Here is a 20,803-nt window from a genome sequence, read left to right as displayed (position 1 = left end):
TTTTACCTTAATGTCTCACTTCAGTCTCCCACTCGCCAGTCGATTTAACCTCTGCGGTTTTTAGTAGTTTCTTCACATTATTGTCAGCACGCTAGCAGGAGAGACGAAAAGAGAACTAAATACACGTCGCAGTCCGAAACAAAAACAAAAGCAAAAAAAAAAAAAAAAAACCGGAGCGAGAGCTTCTTTCTCCGTCAACCACAGACAGCTGGGTCGGGTGAGACGCGGCGGCCAATCAGAGGACGGCGTGTGATATGACGTCACTTCACCCCACCTCCCTATGCGCCACAACAACGGAAGGAGGCGGGGGAGAAGCGGAAGTCCACAGTGGACAGAAAAGCAAACAGGCGAAAACGTTCTTGAAAATCAATGTTTGAATAAATATATGTTGTATGAAAGTAAAGAAAATTCGCTACAGTACAATGAAGCCTCACCCCTTCTTGCGTGTTTTTGTGCTCTTCCTCTAACGCCTTAAGATGCTAAAAGTTGGTGTCAAAGCAGTAAGTGATGTCAATATTGTTGAAGTGATAGACAAATAATCAACTAGTAGTCCAAATTCAATGAGAAAATGTCAGAATACTACAAAATATTGGATATACAGTAATCCCCTGCATATTCGCGGTTCACCATTCACCTATTGGCAATTTTTTTCCTCAGCTATTTGGTGGAAAAACTCTTCTCGTCATGGTTTTGTGATCTTTCTGAAAGGCCCCTAAGATGGCGCCCTAGCCCTGTATATATAGGAATTGGTGTCAAGGACGTTTTGTTGAATTGATACATCTCAACTGAGAGACCACCAGTGTTACCAACTCAATGACTTTGCCACAAACTCTGGAGATTTTTGATTTAACGGATATCGGAAGTAACGGTCCATCTTGACAGTACATCTGTCCAAAAATTGTTTCCAGCTGTCACTTAAACTGGCGTTGACAAAGTCTGTTAGTTCCAGAATTTGTTCGCTGTTGTTTACTAGCGCTGTAGCGGAATATAGGCAGAGACTGGGATGTACAGTAGTATTTCCGGCTCAGAGATATACAATATGAGTAGATCCAACCAATGGACGTCCCTCCTATGCCAATGTGGTGGCCATGTTGAATGTGGGACATTTTCAGTCCATGCATTGACGTGGTGGCCATGATGGCAGGAGTTCTATCTATTGTCGCATAGAGCTCTGCACAGAGAGAGAGAGAGTGGCATGGCGGGGGTGTTAACTTTTAAGTTACAAGTCACAAGTCTGGAACATGCTATTTTTGGTACAATAATAGTTTTTTTTTTTTTTTTTGTCAGGCCGTTCGTCTATGGCAACTGATTTGGAACTAGGAAGCACACCAATTCCAATGAAAGCGACCCACCTTAACTCTCCTATGAATACACCATCAAGCACACCACCGTGGTAAGTTTAGATAAAATGTAAAACTTTTCAAACATTTTCAAGTTTTCTTATATTTATTATCCATAACTTTGTACTGTACTGGGCGTTTTAGACCATAAAAAAATTACAAAACAATAATTTTGTACTGTACAACAACATGGGTGCATATGGCCACAAAAAAAGTTCTTCAGTAGAACAGACAATCGGCAATAATGGACGACTCTCCTACCCCTATTAGTAAATTTTTGGGAAGAAGAAAAATTGTACAATAACTACTTTGTTGCAGATCTGGGAAAAGGTGCCAAACTAGGATTTTTTTCCCCTTCACTTTTATTAACATTGTCTGTTGTTAAAATTGCGAAACAGCCATAAGATTTTCTTCAATTTTTCCACAGATTTGGTCAAATTTAATGTCACAGTACAAATAGACAAAAGGTGCACATACCAGTGTAAAAAACAGTCCAATTCCTCTACCAACAACTACTGTATGTCCTACTCACACATACACACGCGTACCTTTTAGAGTCTAGCAACCTTTTGTGAAGGAGGTCAGTGGTACGACATGGTGTCAAGCTTCTCGTGTTGTTGAACTCGAGTTCACAGGGGAAGGCGTGGCGTGCGTGTCAGGCTGCACATCAGCATGATGATATGAACGTACGTAACAAATGGGTTCAAGCCAGGGGCCGTGTCCTTTTTCAGTGGCAACATGGAAACATGTTTTTGCAAGAACATGGCTTGCTCCTATATGATAACGAGACCCCCCCATTTATCTCGACCAAACAGTGCGTACATGGCGGAACAGCACATCAATAAAGTCGTGTTTGATACTTGGAAGCCCTTTGCCTCGGGACATTGGCAGGGATCATCATAACCTCAATTTACCTACTTGAATATACAGTTTGAGGCATCTGTTTATTCAAATGCAAACAGGAATTTCAACAACTGACAAAAGATTCTGGATTTTCTGGATTAATGTTTTAGTGCAAAACTTTGATCACTCAAGTACATTTTCAAATTGTCCTTTTTGTTTATTAAATTGAATTGCTTCCACCACACAGTAACCAGATTGTTAGTGTTATATGTTTTTCAAGCTAGTAACTAATATGTAATAGTTTTTTTCCTTGCACAAATTGAAGCAGGGATGGCACGATTCTGATCTTGCATATGCAGTGCCTCCCACTGGTTCAAACACTTTTTCCTGTGAAGCATTGACATATATTTTATTCTTCTTTAATGTTTTCTTTTTCTCCAGTTATATACTGAAGTCCAAAATAAAATACAGGAACTCTCTTTAATGTTAAGACACTTTGGATCAAACCCGCTGGCTCTGTAAATATTAGGAAATAGTGGAGGTATAATCCCTTGTATTTTACAGTGAAACCACTGTAAATTTCACTCATTTTATAATCACTTTACTAATGTTGTCTTAATATTTTTCTGAGAAATCAGACTTGTATGGTTGCGAAAGAAACAATACTGTATTTAGCTGTTTCAGAATGCACAAAATTATCTGACATAAAGATGATACCCAATTGAATGCAATGCTGGTCAAATATTTACAATTTACACAATGTCTGCGGTTTTAGAGCTAGAGACAGCCACCTCCAATTTTACATGCAAAAAAAACCTGTGTTGATAAAGGAATTGCCGTAATCCTCCGCATATTTGCGCTTCATTATTCACCTGCTAACATATGGGCAGCTGCCAAACTACTGTTCTTCTTTGCAATAGTTCATACTAACATTTGTTGTTAGAGGCAGAATAAAGACCAACTAAGAGTTAAGATTATTCCCATTCTGAAGTCAAAATGTTTCTGTAAGCGTGACTATATTTAGCCTAACGCGCATTAGCATTCGACGATACAACGCCACGTCTGGTCTCAAAGAACCGTGCCTGCACAAGTGAGGGAACTTGTTTCATTCTGCTGACTTTTGTAGTTGGAGTTGTAAACCGTGTCATCACTCCATTTCGAAGATAAATCCGCTGTTTTATTCCGTGTGGTGCGCTCTCCAAATAGGATTTTGGATCTTTGCGCTGCATACAGACAAGCCCAGAGTGTCATTTCATTCGAGCGCTTTAGATTTGTTCCAATCCAAACAGAATGGTTTTTTTTTTTAGAAATGGTTGCAAGAGCTGAAATATAAATGTCACAGTTTTGTGCTGCGTAAGTCAAGCATGAAAATCAGAGCAAAGTTCACCACTCTGGCTTCGATTTGTAGAGTTGTGTGGCTCGAATACACAAAGCATATATTTTGACTGAATTATTTTCATCTTTTATTTTGAGGTTTTATGAAAAAAAATGACTTGGCCTCACTCCCGGGCTCTTCTCAATCACTCTGTCCTCCATCCATGTTTCCTGCAAGTCTTCCCTATCAGTCTTTTTTTTTTTCTCATTTCAGCTGTCCGTGTGCTCACTCTGATAATTCACTGGAGCCTCTGCACTTCACTAAGGTGGAAAAAATGTGGTGCATACCAAAAGAAAATCTTCGCATGATGGCTGCTACACCATAGCAGAAAGCCAAACTTAATGTTATTTTTTTTGCCTCAGCACAGAAAGGGTAAGTGTTCCCCCAGTAAATATGTTTCTCTCGCTCTCATTCTTGGTAGTGCAGAGGATGATTGCTTATGGGTGCCTGAGCATGCGTGTAAAGTATGTCAATGTACTGTAATGATCTTAAAACCAAACAAACTATTGCGCGACGTTCCTATTTTACTATTAACTTATAATAAAGGAGCGCAAGAATAATACAAGGATAATGAACCACATGCTGCTTCACCTCGTGCCTAAGACATGATTATCCACATGTAGCAGTATGTCTTGGTAAATTGGGATTTAAAATATGTTTAAACACGTTTCTATTAAAAATAAATGCAAACATAAAACAAAAAATACAAAAGGTCTTAAGGACTTTCCACAAAAGCATTTTTACTGTTAAAAGATATATTAAAAAAAAAAAAGAAATACAGGAAAAACAAAACGTATCTACATCATGCATCCGTTTTCTGTACTGCTTTAGCTTTGTTTTAAAAAGAAATAAAATAAAGAAAAAAAATAATTGTTGTAATGTGTATTTTAATGAGGAAAAATAGCACTCAATTACATTATACTTAATAAAAAACATATAACGTAGTGACATGATTAAATAGAATTAAAAATAATTAAACAGTTTTTGTTACACTGCATAAATTGTATGGCCATTTTGCTGCTCTTTCTGCTGTGCCCACCCTGGCTACCTGGGGGCAGTACAAGACTGACAGTTGGATATAATATTCATTGAGATGTGTCAGCAACTCCTTCAGCTCATCAGTACAGCACTATTATTAGCCGTTCTTTGCAGAGGATAAAGAATACATTACTGTGCTTTTATATTGTCTGCCTGGCTATATGAGTGGCTATAAACAGCTTAAAGTCTCTTTTTTTAAAAAGAATTGTTTACTATTTGCCAAATTGATCACATATAGCAGCCTGTCCTATTTTATATTTGGTGTCAAAATTTAGTTGGAAAGAGTTACATTTTTAATGACAGGAATCAAATTATCTGAACAGTATTTTACTCTGATGTTACAGTAAAAAAAAAAAAAAAAAAAAAAAAAGACCCGAAGAGGCTTCTATAGCTAGGGAAACAGAAAAAAAAATCAAGACAAAATGCTATTTAATTCGTCCCTGGTGCCGTCACTGACAGTAAGATGCGCATTGGCGGCTAAGGCGGGGACACCGACGACTAAGTTGGCTAATGCCGCCGAGTAATTAGCATGAAAATACAACACATTTTGCACATGGCTCCTAACAAAGGGCAAACAAGAAAAAGAAGATAAGGCAGGAAGCTGCCACGCTTGAAATGAGCAGCGCATCGAGCTTGGCGAAGATTAGCAGGGGATTGAGAGGTCGCGAACGCAGGGAGGCCCGCCGGAGAAGCTTTGCGAAATTGATCTATCAAAGTCATTTTTTTTTCCTCAATCGCAATGCTGCGAGACAATTTAGAAGGAAAACATTCTAATCCCTATCAAAACATAGTGGATTACTACTGTGTAAACATCTTAGTTAGCTCAGGTGTCAAGATGATCCATCCTGTTTTGGTTCCATGAGCACTAAGCTAGCTGGCTCGCTAGTGGGTTTTTGTCAACCAAAAAAGAATTGACTAATGACAAAAAAAAGTCATATTTTATCACATTGTTGCCTTATTTTTATTTACTGTTCATGTTTGTTAGCTGTTAGCCTACAAAACAAATTGCTAAAGCATCCAATTATCTCACGAACTATCTAGTTAGCTCTCTAATTAACTTGCTATTTAAAATAAACAAATAAAAAGGTAAAGCTAGATAGACAGATGACAGCAACAATTAATATATATTATTCAATTATATTGTGGAAGTGACCAGCCTAACACAGACGGTAGCATTCTTATTGTGTGAAGTTTAACGTAGGCAGCAGCTGTTTATCTTATCGCGCACACTGGAAACTTCCAAAATGTTCTCGTCAAGATTTCGGTGAGAAATGTCAAGCTGCTCACTTCTCAGAGCGTCTGATGCCTTGTGTTGGTACCCTTTATGACTTCCATTGACAGCTTTCAGAGCATGAAATAGAATGTGCAGCATAAGACAAAATATACAAAACGCACGCATGCATGCACAGATACAATGCTAATGAAATAAAAATTAGAAGTAGTCAAGAAATCCATATATATATATTTTTAACTATTAAAATAAACTACAAAATAAAATAAACTAAAAAATAAAATAAATAAAAAGTAAATGAAATTATATTTGAAACAAACTTCAGCATTTCCCTATAAAATAAAGGAAAATGAAAACATATTACAAAAATATTGTAGTACATATTTAAAAAAAAAATAGGAAAATGAAAAAATATCAATATTAAAAGGAATTTACAATTTACAGTAAAAATAAATCTGATAATTATGTAAAAAAATACAATTTGTTTAAACAAATAGTAAAGTACCCATCTACTTTAGTATTTTTTGATGTGCAAGTAAATAAAAGAAAATGAATACAATATCAATAGTAAAACAAAGAAAGTATGTTAACTTTTAAATAAATAACAGAAAATTATATACCTTTTCTTTAGTTTACCAGTACATTGCCTATTTATTTAAAATGTTTTTTCCTTAGAGTTGTGAAAAAAAAATGCTATTGCTGTGGATAATAGAGTAAAAACTGCACATCAAAAGTTGAAACTTGCATAAACTGCACTGAATGAGAGCGCAGGTTATATGACATCAATAACCCATGTGTATCTATGTGGCTTGTGTACACAAAAGCTCTAGTCTATTCGAGCGCATACACACAAAACACTGGGACGGAACACCTCCCTAACAGCCAATCGGCATCCTTGCTCATCACCAACTGACCGCTCAGGTTATTTTCTCCACCAATCACACAGAAGAAGACGAAAAATCTCTCATTCTATCATACTTGTATGTTTTGCCAGGCTGTTAACACCCAATAATGCCTATATTGTATCATGAATGGTGATTTGAAAAAAATAAATCATGAATTACTAAATTGAAATAATGGTTAGGAGGGCTGACATTGTGTTATTTTGTCCACCTTTGAGTCTGATAACATGTATGTATCCTGGTTAATGTGCCTTATGCAGTTGTTAGCTGACTGCTAACTAATAAAGTAACTGCAGTAAATTTACTGTTACATTTTAAATGAGTAATTAATAATCAGATGACTTTTTCAAGGTCACTGTGGCAACACTGTGAATAATAAACCCCATTATCGTGATCACCTATTGTCACCTCTATGTGGGCCTCGTCTGGTTTAATGTTTAACATCATGTTGCCAAAGAGAGGTGTTGCTGAGGGGGGGGGGAGGGGGAAAAAAAAAGGTTTATGGGACTCCAGCAATCAATCAATCTTCCCGTCCACACTGTTTGTGCATGAGGCCCAAAGTGCGGATTCCAGTAGAATCCACTATTGCAAATAGGTGTTTACCCAGAAGAACAATAACACGAAGAACAATAGCATGAATGAATCTTGCAGAAGTAATTCTTTTTTTCCCTCAACCTTTAATTTTTTCCCCCCAGGCTCCGTACAAAGTAAAGCATTTAAAGCTCTTTCAGGAGAATACAAATTCAACAAAAAAAATACGCGGTCTGCTTCAGATGATGAATTAATGTAGGGAACCACCGCAAAACATTTAGCCAAACTTGTTTGTTGAGCATAGCTTCCACCACAAACTAAACTCGAGGGTGTTTTTATCCTGTGTGTGTTATCACGTGTAATTCCTGATGTGACCTTCGGTAGAAGGTGTTAGTACACATTGAGCAACCAAAAGATTATACTTCTGTGTGTTTTGCCATATGTGCGCCCAAGTTTTGCCGAAAAAAAGGTTTTGCTGCACACTGAGCAACTAAATGGGTTTTGTCCTGTGCATATTCTCGTGTGGATTCGTATAGTTCTTTCCAGAGACTGTTTTATTACACACCGAGCAAACTTAAGGTTTTTCCTCGTGTGTGTGTTCTCATGTGTGCTTTCACGTAGGTCTTTTGAGAGAATGTTTTCCAACAAACCGAGCAAACAAAAGGTTTTTCTCCCGTGTGTGTCCTCATGTGTTTTACCATGCTGTCTTTTACAGTGAATGCTTTACCACAAACAGAGCAACGAAAGGGTTTTTCTCCTGTGTGCGTCCTCGTGTGTGATTCCAGATGTGCCTTTCTAGAGAAAGTTTTATTACACAATGAGCAAATATAAGGTTTTTCTCCTGTGTGTGTTCTCATGTGTTCTACCATGTTGTGTTTCAAAGTGAAGGCATTACCGCAAATAGAGCAACGGAAGGGTTTTTCTCCTGTGTGTATTCGCATGTGTTTTACCATGTTGTGTTTTACGGGAAATGCTTCACCGCAAAGAGAGCAATGAAAGGGTTTCTCCCCTGTGTGTGTCCTCATATGTGATTCTAGATGCGCCTTTCTAGCGAATATTTTATGACACAAAGAGCAAACATAAGGTTTTTCTCCTGTGTGTGTTCTCATATGTTTTATCATGTTGTGTTTTAGAGTGAATGCTTTACTGCAAACAGAGCAATGGAAGGGTTTTTCTTCTGTGTGTGCGCTCATGTGTCTATCCACGTCTGACTTTCCGATGAAAGTTTTACTGCAAACGGAGCAACTAAAGTGTTTTTCTTTTGCATGTATTTTCATGTGTGCTATCATGTTTGACTTTCGAGCAAACATTTTACCACAAATGGAGCAGCTGGAATGTTCTTTACATGAGTGACGTCTCCTTTGTGTTTGAGAAGCTTTCTTGTTACAAATGGTCTCCTTTTCAGAGCATTTAAACTCTTTGTTGTCTTGATCACTCCTCAAAGGTTCTTCCACATCGTCGCTGTCTGACAGTGGAGCTAAGAGGTCACCTGGTGGTGGTCCTCCACAGTGGTCTCCACTTGGACTCCGATGATGAAGCTGTGACCACTCGTGCGGTTTGTATTTGTCATCTTCCCTTTTCGTTGAGACGCCAGTCAGTGGGAACTTGCTGACATCAAACTCCTCCGCTTCCTCTTTCATGTGGGGGTGTTCTGGATCCTCCTCTTCCCTTTCAATGTGGTGTGGCTTTGTAGCGTCCTCTTCGTCTTTAACATGGGGGGGCTGTGGACCGTCCGGGTCCAACCTGGACCTCTCCCACTGCACCTGAAGGAGACGTTTTCCCTGCTGGACGTCTGCAAGACACAAGCAACACAAACACAGTATAGATCACATGGGTCAAATATCATATGGTATGACATGGAACAAAGTCAGACTCGTCAAGGTGGTGTTCAAAAAGAATCTTTTACCACATTGTCAGCAATCATTAGTTTTTTAAATCCGGTTTCTGGACTCGTGTCTAGTATGATGTTTCGCAAAACTAGGTCTACAAACTGAACAGGTAACATTTTCATTTTTTTTTTTTACACTTATGTGAAGCTTTGTTGTTGTCTTTTCAGAGCATTTCAACTGTTTATCACCTTCACAGTCTTTATTGCTCCTCAAAGGTTCTTCCATGTCGTCGCTGTCTGACAGTGGAGCTGAGAGGTCCTCTGGTGGTGGTCCTGCTCAGTGGTCTTCACTTGGCCTGTGATGATGAAGCTGTGCCCACTCAGGTGGTTCATCTTCATTCTTCATAGAGACACCAGTCAGTTGAAGGCTTAAACCTCCTCCACTTCCTGACAATCAATCAGCTGCTGGATGTAAACAAAAATAAAAATAAATATGCACGTATGTAGTTTATACTTATGGGCTTGTGCTACCAATGAGTACGCTGTGTGCTTATATCGGAGATTTTAGATGCAGTCCAATAGAATCCGATAGTCGTTTATTGCTGATATCAGACCAAAATCAGATATCAATATCGGATCGGCACACAACAAGCATTATTACCACGAGCGGTAACAGAATGCACATTCGTATGAGAGCTGCTATCGGCTACAACTCACGCCACGTCACTCCACATGCAGACTGACTAAGGCCTGGTACACACATAGGGATTTTTCACATTTTAAAAGATTATCTGTTCCAGACCCAACACATGAAGATAGAAATTATCTTTTGGGCATTAACAGTTTTGGTCATATTGAGTGTTGTGCTCCGATAATCTTGACATAGAACACCACACACATATAGATTCTGTTCCACCATTTATTTGATTTGGAATCCAGTCCCCCAAGACAGAAATATCGCATGATCAATGCATTTTTTTAAATGGTGAAAATATTCAACGCTACCTGGCCCTTTGCCAAAAAGCTATTGCCCCACTTGTTAAATCATGAATTAACTGTGGCTAATCCTATTTCTTTCATTTTTACTGACCACAACCAACCATGATTACCTCCAGACCTGTATAATAAAAAAAAATCCCTTAAATAGAACCTGTCTGACAAAATGAAGTCAGTCAAAAGAGCCCAAAAAGCTGAAACAAAATGCCAGACAGAAACAGATGAGAACTAATGTAATTGACATCTATCAGTCACACACAAAGCCATTTCTCAAACTTTTGGACTCCAGCAAACCAGAGTGAGAGAGAGACATTATCCACAAATGGAGAAAAGATTCCCAGGACTGGCCAGCCTACAAAAATTACCTCAAGTGCACAGCGACAATTCATCCAGGAGGTCACAAAGGAACGCAGGACAACATCGAAAGAACTGCATGTAATTAAGGACTTATGTAGCCTAAGTAACAGCACTTGATATGCAACAACGTTTCATTATAAAGAATGTGTACGTTGGTAATAGAGCATTTCAAGCTTTAAGTGTCACTGACAACATTGACACAAATACAAATATTATATTGATCATGTATTACACTCATATAGCGCTTCTCAAGGCACTCAAAAGATGCTTTAAAATTGCACGAATTACTCATTCACTCCAGTCACACGCACACATTGGGCACAGGATTGAAACATTATGAGTAAAAAGAGCCCCAGTTTGTAAGAACTGAATCAGGATTAAGGATTTGATGCCACTTTTTCTGTCGCAAATCGGGCCAAATTTACTTGGTCCAGAAATCTATTTAATCATTAGGATTATTGTGACAGAAACCTTGACTCTTTGGTAGAAAAACAAAAGCCTTCTTGTAAACCTATCCTATTATTAATGTCTTATTAAGGTGAAAATGTTTTCCATTTTCGAATTTTTCAATGGTTTAATATATGTTATCTATAATATTAAGTCGAGGTAAGCGAACAAATCGTGGACATGTAACACAAGTTGTGTAGCAAACAGCTTCCAGTTGTCGCTGTCTCCCGTCTCTTTCTCAACATATTTGCGACTCGTACCACGCTATCGTTCTTCCAAACAGTCCGAAGACTTCGTCGACGTCCGCAATTAGCTGCTTCCTTACCAAACTTTCAACACTGAGAAAATGTTATTGACATTTCAACGACGACGACAACAACAACAACAACGGCTGTTCCTCGGGTTGGCTGCCCCGCTCACTTCCGCCTTTTCTTCTTCGACATCTTCGTGTTTAACGGCGGTTTGCAAAATGTGTACCCCATTACCGCCACCTATTGATGAAAAGTGGTTACTGCTTTGGTTTACAATCTCAACCGTTCGGTTAAAAAATAAAAACAAAATTTAAAAGGATAAATAAAAAAAAGCTCACATTTTCAAATTATGTTATCATTTTGTCTTAAATCCTGTTGTTATAAAATACATGAATAAATATAGAAATAAACAAACAAATACATACATACATACATACATACATGTCTTGTGGTTTATATTTTTTCCTGTTTTCTCGAAATTCTTCTTTTATGCATTTTTCATTATACTTTTCTTTGATTTGCTCCTCTCGCCCGCTTTTCTGACACCTGTAACCAGTGTTGCGAGTAACTAATTGCGGCGCATGTAATGAGATTACGTAATTGATTGAATTCATTCATTCATTCATTTAACTCATTCAGTGCCAGCATAACATGAATATTTGACTTCTAAAGCAGTCAGTGGCACTGAATGTGTTAATTTAAGAATCCGCGTAATTTTAATCAATTACATTATTGTAATGGCTTACTCTTCTTCTTTAACGTGGGGGTGTTATAATAATACTACTACTAATAATAATGCCCAATTAATATTACAACAATGCCAATATACGAGCAATTTTCAAAAGAGCGAGATTTGTTTTTGAAAGAAGAGTGATTATTCTCTTTGTTTTAGAGGAGGACGCTTCAAACATGGCAACCAGCAAAACTATGACTCGGAGTGCAGGGGGCGCCTTATGAAGAAAGTATCATGGAGCAGGGAGAACCTGAAATAATTTCATTTGGATTCATAGATTATGTTTTTTTTTTGGGGTGATAAAATCGGGAACAAGAGAACGGGGACATCCTACTCGGAGAAACTGACAACAACTACGACGGCTAACGTCATCCGTCACCATGGAACTACAGCCGCATGCAGGTCAAGTGCTAACTTCTAACTAATTAGCTCACCGATAGTTGGTCAAACATGAACAAAGTTTGATGCTGGTTATGCACTGAATTGATAAAACACTCAAACGATAGGCAACGTGTAGATTGAAACTGGAAACTATGCCATTAAAAAACTTCGATTGTGAATTTGTTAGCATAGATATGTTTCACGCCGCCTTGAGTGGGATTACCTCGTTGCCGTGGGACGTCAACACGTCCGCCATATTTGATGTGGTGGTTAAGGACGACACAGTCGCTGTTGCACTTCAGTCCCTTTATTTAGAGATGTCCCGAGTCTTTGCAGCAATAGTGACCCTCTTCATACAAGCCACCAGCAGATGGCACACTCACATTACAGTAAATAAAATGAATAAATAAAAATAAAAAATAAACACATGCAAGGACAATTCATAAAATATAATTAAATTAGTACAGCTCATGGATAGTAAACACTACTTAGAAACTGACAACTAAAAAAATAATGAAAATAGACTAAGAAAAAAACTACATAAAATTATTACAAAAATCGAATAATGCAATCATATTAAAGAAATAAATCTAAAAAGAGAAACAATGACACTCATGAAGATTTAAGATCAAAATGTATACATATAATAATATTAAATACCTTTTAATATTTTAATAAAAAAATACATTTAATAAATAAAATGTATCAATATATATTTATTAGAAGCACAGACATTCCGTTTTGTTAAACAAATAATAAATACATAAAGGTAGATGCTAATAAAAATATAAAAATTATCATGCATAAATAAATAAGGAAATGCCCAAAATATATGTTTAATTCTGCAAATGAAATAAATGAAATAAAATTATGTATTTATAAAATAACACTCTTCCATGAGGATTTTGTTGTGTTGAAGCTATTTATTTATTTATTTATTTTAACTCATCTATAGAAAATAACGTCCAAATAGCTTTACATGTCACATGGAGCATGGAATCAAATAGAGGAAGCTTAAAAGTGTTCCTCAGATACGACTTCCATTGAAGCATTATATATCATTTTCACTGATATTTATACTTTCTGTAAGTGTGTGCGTGCGTGCGTGCGTGGGTGCGTGTGCGTGTGCGCACGTTATAAAGTAGATTGTTACCAAGAAAGATTCCAGCATGTGGTTGTTGACAATAAAATGCCAGAAAGGTCAGGCCAGAGTGCATGTGTGCAATCACTGACTGCTCGAGTGTGTATTACCTGCCGACACTTATGCGACGTGTTGAGCACAGCATGGACACTCACTAAACGCTTCATTAGGTACAACTGCACAACCATAGGAGCTCCAGCACGACAGCGTTACAGTGGTACAAATGATTGGTTTTGAAATGAATGTAACAATATGTCGCTTATGTACCAGGTGTGTTGCAAAAATTCCAGGACTGGTGTCACAAAATAGTTTTTGCCTTCAAAGTAATTCCCCCCTGGTGGATTCAGCTTTTGTTTCCATAGCTGCTTCAGAGAGTGTTCGCAATAACAAAAATTATGCAATAGATTCGGAGAAGGAACATTTTCGCCATCCATTGCTTGAGGTTGTCGGTGTCGGCTACAGGAATGATTGGTGGCGAATGCATTAAAAAGCACTAGCTTCTGCCTTTTCATAGTACATAGTTCATTTTTCTTTTTCATAGTACTAACACTAATAAGTTAATAGAAGTTTTTTTATTATATATAATTAAAAGTAAAATACCTTTTTTAATCATTACTTTTATACTTAAGTGCATTTCAGAGTCTATTTTTTACATTTACTTAAGTAATTTTAAAAAATGTTTTATTTTCCATTTACTTAAGCACAGAGTGTGAGTACTTTTGCCCCCATTGGTCGTATGCTAGCCACACTTGTTATGTTGTAAATTCAACACAAACTTTACCCACCATTGACAACTACACTTATTGTGGCAATACAAGCACTCGGTCATCAGCGCCATCCTTTTAAAGCCAATTGTCTCTTGGCGGCCTAATAGATTTTCCGCTTTGCAGGGTGACCACAAGCAAAAATGCAAATTCATCTATCCAGCGAGGCGGGCAATTATTACAAAAGTTCTCTTGTGGTCTAATTGCAGATAATGGGAGAGTGAAACCAGGATGATAAATGACAGTAATATACATATCAAAAAGATCACTTGTCAGCTTGAAGTGTGGCTGCTGACGTCAGCAGTCTTGATTGAGAAAAGATCCCCCACTAAAATGAGCAGAAATCTTTTTTTGTGTGTATGTACAATCAAATGGGAAAAGTAATAGAATTATGTATTAAACATCATTCAAAGGAGAGAGAAAAATCATGGAAGCATTATTAAAGTGGACATGTAATTGAAAACATAGGTGCGTTACCCTGTTTTTACTGTCACACTTTGATTACATCAAGTCTGAGTTTGACAGTTTGTGTACCACAGGGCTCCCCACCAAGTCATCTAATTTTTTGGTCATATATGTTTCCAGCCATTCATTTTCTCTTGCGCTTATCTCCACTAAGGTTGCAGGTGAGCTGGAGCCTATCCCGGCTGGCTTTGGCCGAGAGGCTGCGTACATTCTGGACTGGGCATAAGCCAATCGCAGGGCACATATAGACAAGAACCCATTCACCGGATATTTTGGAGTCCTCAATGAACCTTTTTGGAATGTGGGAGGAAGCACGGGAGGAACATGCAAACTCCAAACAGGAAGGCTGAAGCCCGGATTTGAACCCCACCCTATAGCTTCAGCAGCTGCTTGTCAGTTACTTACTTAGTATAATATCCATCAATCCGTTTTCCGAGCCGCATCTCCCCACTTGGGTCGCGGGCGTGCTGGAGCCTATCCCAGCCATCATCGGGCAGGAGGCGGGGTACACCCTGAACTGGTTGCCAGCCAATCGCAGGGCACATAGAAACAAACAACCATTCACACTCACAGTCACACCTACGTGGTAGGAAACCGGAGTGCCCGGAGAAAACCCACGCAGGCACGGGTAGAACATGCAAACTCCACACAGGCGGGGCCGGGGATTGAACCCCGGTCCTCAGAACTGTGAGGCTGATGCTGTAACCAGTCGGCCACCGTGCCGCCCTTAGCATAATATGATTATGTTAATTATGGCTGGTACTTTAATGCGTTAAGTTCGAGGGATTAATCACAGAAAGAGTTTTTTAGAGTTTGTTGAGCTGTATCATTTCATCATATTTCCTTGACACTAATTTCTACTTTTCTGTTAGCCCGGGCTTTGGCACCATCCTGCGGTATGTTAGGACTTTACAGAAAGAGCACAAAAAGCATAATTTCTTGTGTTTTTGTCCATGTTCCTGCACCCATTTGAATTGCCAAGCAAGAAGTGGCCCGTCACAAGAATCCAAACAATTCTTCTGATCTGCGTTGTTGCTGTTGGTTAATTGGTGAAGCGTTACAGTAAATTAAGAAGCTTTGTTGAATGCTAGTGAGTGACGATGAGGAGAATGTGCTTTCTTTTTGGCCTGAAGGTGAAAGTTAGTATGCTTTCCATTAATCCTAGTGAGCAAACCATGTCAAATGTCACCAGCGCAACGTATCGTAGCCCCTGCATGATCCAAATCCTCGAGACGGAGGAGAATGAGCGGTGACACTTTTAAAATGCACTTAAACAGCAGGAAGGCGGTGACGCCTTTTAAAGGTTATTAACAGATCAGACAGATTCAGTGTCACGAATTGGAAAATTGAAAATGAAGGCCTCTTGGGTGTTGTCTCATGCTAGGCTTATTATATCGCAAGGATGGTGCTCAACCACGGTTTGCAGCAGTGTATTTTCTTCACGAGAGCCATCAAGGTCAAACGGAAACATCCTTGCTGAAACTTTAGGACACATTTACTCAAATAGAAAAAAAAGCTACAACGTGATGAAATACAAGGACAAGGTCTAATGTTAACCTGCAGTCAAATTTTCTTCCAGCTAACTAAAATATTGAATAGAATGGATGACTTAGTCGACGCTCAGGAAGCGGATGCGTGTTGACTAATGATGCAGGCGGAACTAATAACTTTAACAGGAGCGCTAATGCATTTAGGTGCTTCATTCGAGAAGGGGTTGGATGCTTTATTTGCAGGGATAGGGACCGATCCCTGCAATAAATAGTGAAAAACTACAAGTAATGTGATGCCCTCCCCCGAAAATGTTTTATAGTTGCCTATATTAATAATTTGAACGGTAACTATACCACCGGCTATGATTCTAAAACAGTTTAATATCCTTTCAAACTTATCTTAAAACATTACTCTTAAACATACTGTAAATGGCTTACAGATTATTCAATTTTCCAAAAAATGCCCTCGAAGTGCATGCGTACGTTACGTCTCGTAACTTTTAGCAATCCAGGCTAAATGAAGCTCCTCTCTCTTTAAGGAAGAACAAGTCTGTGCTTCCTACTCATAGGTTGTGTGTGGTGTACTCAAGACATCTAGCACAGCACAAAATATTTGAAAAAAATTACATTTGTTATACATTGAGTAAGGTAAAAAAAATACCTGCACTCTTGTATCTTGAATTTAGGTGCTGGTGTACCACAGGACACAGACCTCAGTCCTCTTTTATGCCATAAACCTTAAAAACGTGAGGATGATCTGTGAATTTCAGGTAAAAAAAAAAATAAATAAAAAAAATAAATAAATAAATATATATATATATATATATATCTTGTATGTTGAATTTGGGTGGTGTACCACAGGGCGTCATCTAGTCCTGAAGTCCTCTATTACAGTTTGTTGTTTATGATTGGCTACATTGTCAGCTAGCATCAACTCAAATATCATAATTAAGTCAATGACTCCTAGTGTTTTGAGTTAATCCCTTACCGATCACACATCTGACTCATAAACTTGAAGTTAGAGTTTTAGTTAGCCCTTCAAGCCTACGAAAACCAGCACAAATTAATTAATAACATAGATATGCGCGTGGCTGTTCAAAGTTCACGTCCATCACCCGAACTCGCGTTCCTCCGACTCACATTGAAACATTTCAAACAGTCTTTGAGAAAGAGAAACTATCGCATGTGTTAATGATGAGCTGTTTCTTGAGATCCCAATTAGACAATCCATACAGCACGATTTATTCACAAGTTGAAACCAGGGAAAAAAAGCACACACAGAGTCAGTCTTCTGATGCCTTCACTGACAGCCTGTTGTAGTCTACGGAGGACTAGCCGGTCCAGTTTTGGAGGTGTGCTGTCAATTGAGTGTGTCAGTACATCTCAGTGGTCCATCTCCTCTATGAGATCCGCTTTCAGCATGTATGCTCTCAACAAAAGCAACAAGAGAAAATGAAATTGTACTTTTATATACCATCAGTTCAACAAGCCTTTCCAACATTAACCACACTACTCCTGCTACTTTGTGTCTACTTTAATGCATAATTTATGTCATGAATACAGCTTCTTATAAAAAATGACATGCAGACAAAATTCAATTTGAAGCACAATTATTGTGGTTGGTGTGGATAAGCTCAGGATACGCAATCATGCAAATTATAATGCTCTCTGGTTTGGTATATGCTATTTAGCCTTGCTAAATATTACAAATGATATTGGTTGGTCTAAGTATTAGGCAGTGTCCATACAAACGCACATATTTTAAAGGCAGATTTTTATTAGTAATAAGCAAATATTTTCTTTTTTAAAATGTTCTTGTCCTGAAAATGAATGTTGGTATTTTTTGGGGGAGCGGCGGGCTGGAACAGATTAATGAATTGCATTTCCATTCATTTCAACGGGGAAAGATGATTTCGTGTTACAAGGGCGGTCATGGAACAAATGAAACTTGGAAGTTGAGGCACCACTTTATAGTGACAGGCAAAACAATGAAATGTTCTTCAACTAGATGGCGTAAGTTTTTTTCTGTGTGTGAAAAATATGAGCCTTGGCACAATAAAGGTTAAAGAAGAGATGTCTTAAAGTTGTCATTTTTAAATTCACCTTCTTTAATTTGCCCGTCGGATTATGGGGAGTGGCTCCTTGGAACAAATTTCTCCTCTGGACCCAAAACGTTTGAGAACCCCCACTTTAGCACTTCAACGCTCGCTTTAGCGCAGGATGCGTTTCCCAGTATGCCCCGCGAGAGGCAACAGGTGCACAGATATTCTGCTTTTGATCTCCACGCCGAGTGCCTTTTCTGTGATGATCTCAAGCTCGCCCGCCTTTGATTCATTTGCCGCCGACCTATCCATCTATTTTAGGGGCCTTCTATCCGCCTGGCTCGCCACCTTTTTTGTTTGCTGCGCGTATAAAGAAGGCTCACACACACCTACACGTGTGCTCTTTCATTCAAAGACAGACATGGCAGGAATTCACACAGCAGGCAAGGCAAAGAAGTATGCGGTGATTTGCGTGGGCGAATGAGCGGCGAAGGGGTGTCGCGAACGTGTCCGTCTTTCTCGAGCTCACCTCGTGAACAAACATGTCTGATTACGAGGGGCCTCTCGTCTGTGCAGCACATCATATTTCAGCCAACTCGCGGAATTAACTTGCAGTGGAACGCTGCCTGAAATGTTGTGCAAAAGAAATAACATTTGCATTTCAAGCAAATCATGCCAGGCTTCACCATATAAATCAGTAGTTCTCAGACTTAAGATAAACTTTTATTGTACCAAAAATAAACGTTTGAAACATGCAACTGAACTGTCCTTCAGCAGTGATTCTTTCACATACCACTAGAGGGAGCGGTTTGAGAATCACTGGTCTAAATTTTGAACGCCACGCGTGTTTTGCTTTTCCTTTGGGTTTTTTTTTTCTCGGCGATGTCAAAATGGGCTAGTGTATTTGTGTACTGTTTGTGAAGTACTTGATGCCTCGTTTGCGAAGTTTTAGAATTGCCGATAGTTGTCACAAGATGGCGGCAAAGCACTAGCTTACCATTATATAGGGCTATGGCATGTGTAAATGAAACTCCTCCCCTCACTTCAACATAGTTCTTTGGCACCAAGATGCCACAAGATGGTGCTAAAGCAAAACTTTCTCATCGACTCTATGGACTTTAAAAGGTAGGAATGTTTGTAATGTTGAACATTTTGAAAGAGTTGCTGTTTTTGTGCTCAGGCCTAAGAAATGAAAGTATTACTTTGCCGCCATCTCATGGACTATTAGTGTTATTGTTGTTAGGTTTAATACATTGATGGTGTTTTTTCATCTGCGTTTGAGATGTCCTATTTTGCTCGTGGTCCTTGAATGCACCTTTAATACAGTCAAAGTGAAACTAAAGGTCTGTTTTTGCTCCTCTTATGATACAGCTACTAATAGCCGGTGTAATGTAGTCTACCTAACCACAATTTATTACTGTGTGTAAATGCCAAAAAGCGAGTTAGGTTACTTACACCTTTTGTTTATTGCTCGTGCGCATATTTGTTTGCCCCTGGTGATGTCACATCAGTTTGTGATAGCGTGTTATTTCGGTCTGTATGGTAGCTAATAGTGTTGATGAGCCTCATGTGAAGGTGCCTTGTTTGTGTTGAACAATTGGACTCATGAATGCAGTTGTTTATGTAACATGGGTTCATGATTGGGTACATGCTAGATGCATGGTTTTGATGCTTTGCTGATTATTCCTTGTCTGTGTCGTTACAGATGCATTAAATAAATCAATCCAAACGGGCTAACAATCCGCAATGAGTTTTCAGTGCTTTGCCAACTTGTTATGGCATCGATAGACAAATACAAACCCCTTTTAGGAGGGTGTCTATTGTTCGCAGATTTTTGCTATTTTCACAATTCGAATGCGAATTGCGGGGGTTCACTGTACTGTTAAAACTCATAAAAATTGATCGCTGTAAATTGACGATATAGATTCAATACGTTCCGCAAAGAAATGTAGCATGGCGATAGGTTACCCGCGATATTCCGGGGAAGCAGGTCAGATTCAGTATTTTTGTTTTGTTTTGGTTTTATTTGACATTTTCACTTGAGAATATTTCCCATGAGAATGTTTTGGAAGTCATAGAAAAGATTGTGTTGGACCTTCGTGTACCTGCTGTGGCCAGCGGGCGTATATGTTAATGACCTGGCTCAAGATTTGTTCGTTTTGCATTTTTGGCAGTGTCAGTCTTGGTCACCCTCCCACTTTTGGCACCCTCTCAAGTGAAACATGTCGGCACCGAGTCCAAAAGGTGTGAAGACACTCAGGGCGATTGGATGGCTCGTGCCAGGTTCACGTCACATACTCTATAGTGTTGCAGTTTAACCGTACATTAGATTTGTATTATTATATATTATAATAATGTATAATTATGTATATATTATATTATATGTGTTATTTTTTTACGCAACGTTTTAGCTTGTCAACTCAAATGCGACCGGATACACTCGTTACCGTGGCGACGACAACAAGAGTGGATTGTTTGTATGAACAAAACGGGGAAAAGCGTGTGTTGGTGGTCACCGGTGCTCAGTAGAGGAGAGGACGTTCGTTTAAGGCTTGCTTGAGGTATGTTCACATACCTTTAATACGATACGGCTCGCAAGCAGGCAACAAAACGTTATGTAGCCTAGCAAGCTAGTGCTAGCACGAACG

At 38.6% G+C, this 20,803-nt stretch overlaps 1 protein-coding gene and 1 long non-coding RNA gene across 8 annotated transcripts; one reads left to right on the top strand and one right to left on the bottom strand.

The window, feature by feature from the left end:
- The first annotated feature begins 360 nt into the window (after positions 1 to 360).
- On the top strand, positions 361 to 9,331 carry LOC133469912 (uncharacterized). The gene is made up of 5 exons (XR_009785812.1): positions 361 to 500; positions 1,288 to 1,393; positions 3,772 to 3,930; positions 8,705 to 8,815; positions 8,954 to 9,331. It is a non-coding gene; the product is annotated as an uncharacterized LOC133469912 (long non-coding RNA).
- Positions 7,387 to 12,618, bottom strand: LOC133469908 (gastrula zinc finger protein XlCGF52.1-like). Of its 7 annotated transcripts, none has more exons than XM_061757535.1 (3): positions 12,477 to 12,618; positions 9,338 to 9,553; positions 7,387 to 9,052 (listed from the first exon to the last, which is right to left on the bottom strand). In XM_061757535.1, exons 2-3 carry the CDS (start codon positions 9,372 to 9,374, stop codon positions 7,818 to 7,820), a joined length of 1,272 nt encoding a protein of 423 aa, XP_061613519.1. In that variant the 5' UTR covers positions 9,375 to 9,553; positions 12,477 to 12,618; the 3' UTR covers positions 7,387 to 7,817. The 7 variants fall into 7 exon arrangements, with proteins under 7 accessions (XP_061613519.1, XP_061613520.1, XP_061613516.1 ...); XM_061757536.1 differs by having other exon boundaries at positions 9,338 to 9,550; positions 12,477 to 12,561; XM_061757532.1 differs by lacking the exon at positions 12,477 to 12,618 and adding an exon at positions 10,450 to 11,321.
- Between the last annotated feature and the right edge of the window lie 8,185 nt (positions 12,619 to 20,803).

This window comes from Phyllopteryx taeniolatus, chromosome 20 (assembly GCF_024500385.1).
Source record: "Phyllopteryx taeniolatus isolate TA_2022b chromosome 20, UOR_Ptae_1.2, whole genome shotgun sequence".
NCBI classification, from domain to species: domain Eukaryota; kingdom Metazoa; phylum Chordata; class Actinopteri; order Syngnathiformes; family Syngnathidae; genus Phyllopteryx; species Phyllopteryx taeniolatus.
The sequence above is the reverse complement of the archived record's forward strand: the minus strand, read 5'-3'. Positions and strand labels throughout refer to the sequence as shown.

Bases quoted from the DNA above. Each gene is read 5' to 3' on its own strand.
- LOC133469908 (XM_061757535.1), bottom strand. From the start codon at position 9,374: ATGGAAGAACCTTTGAGGAGCAATAAAGACTGTGAAG. The intron at 9,053-9,337 runs GTGATAAACAGT...TGTGTCTTGCAG, and splicing joins GAGCAATAAAGACTGTGAAG to ACGTCCAGCAGGGAAAACGT.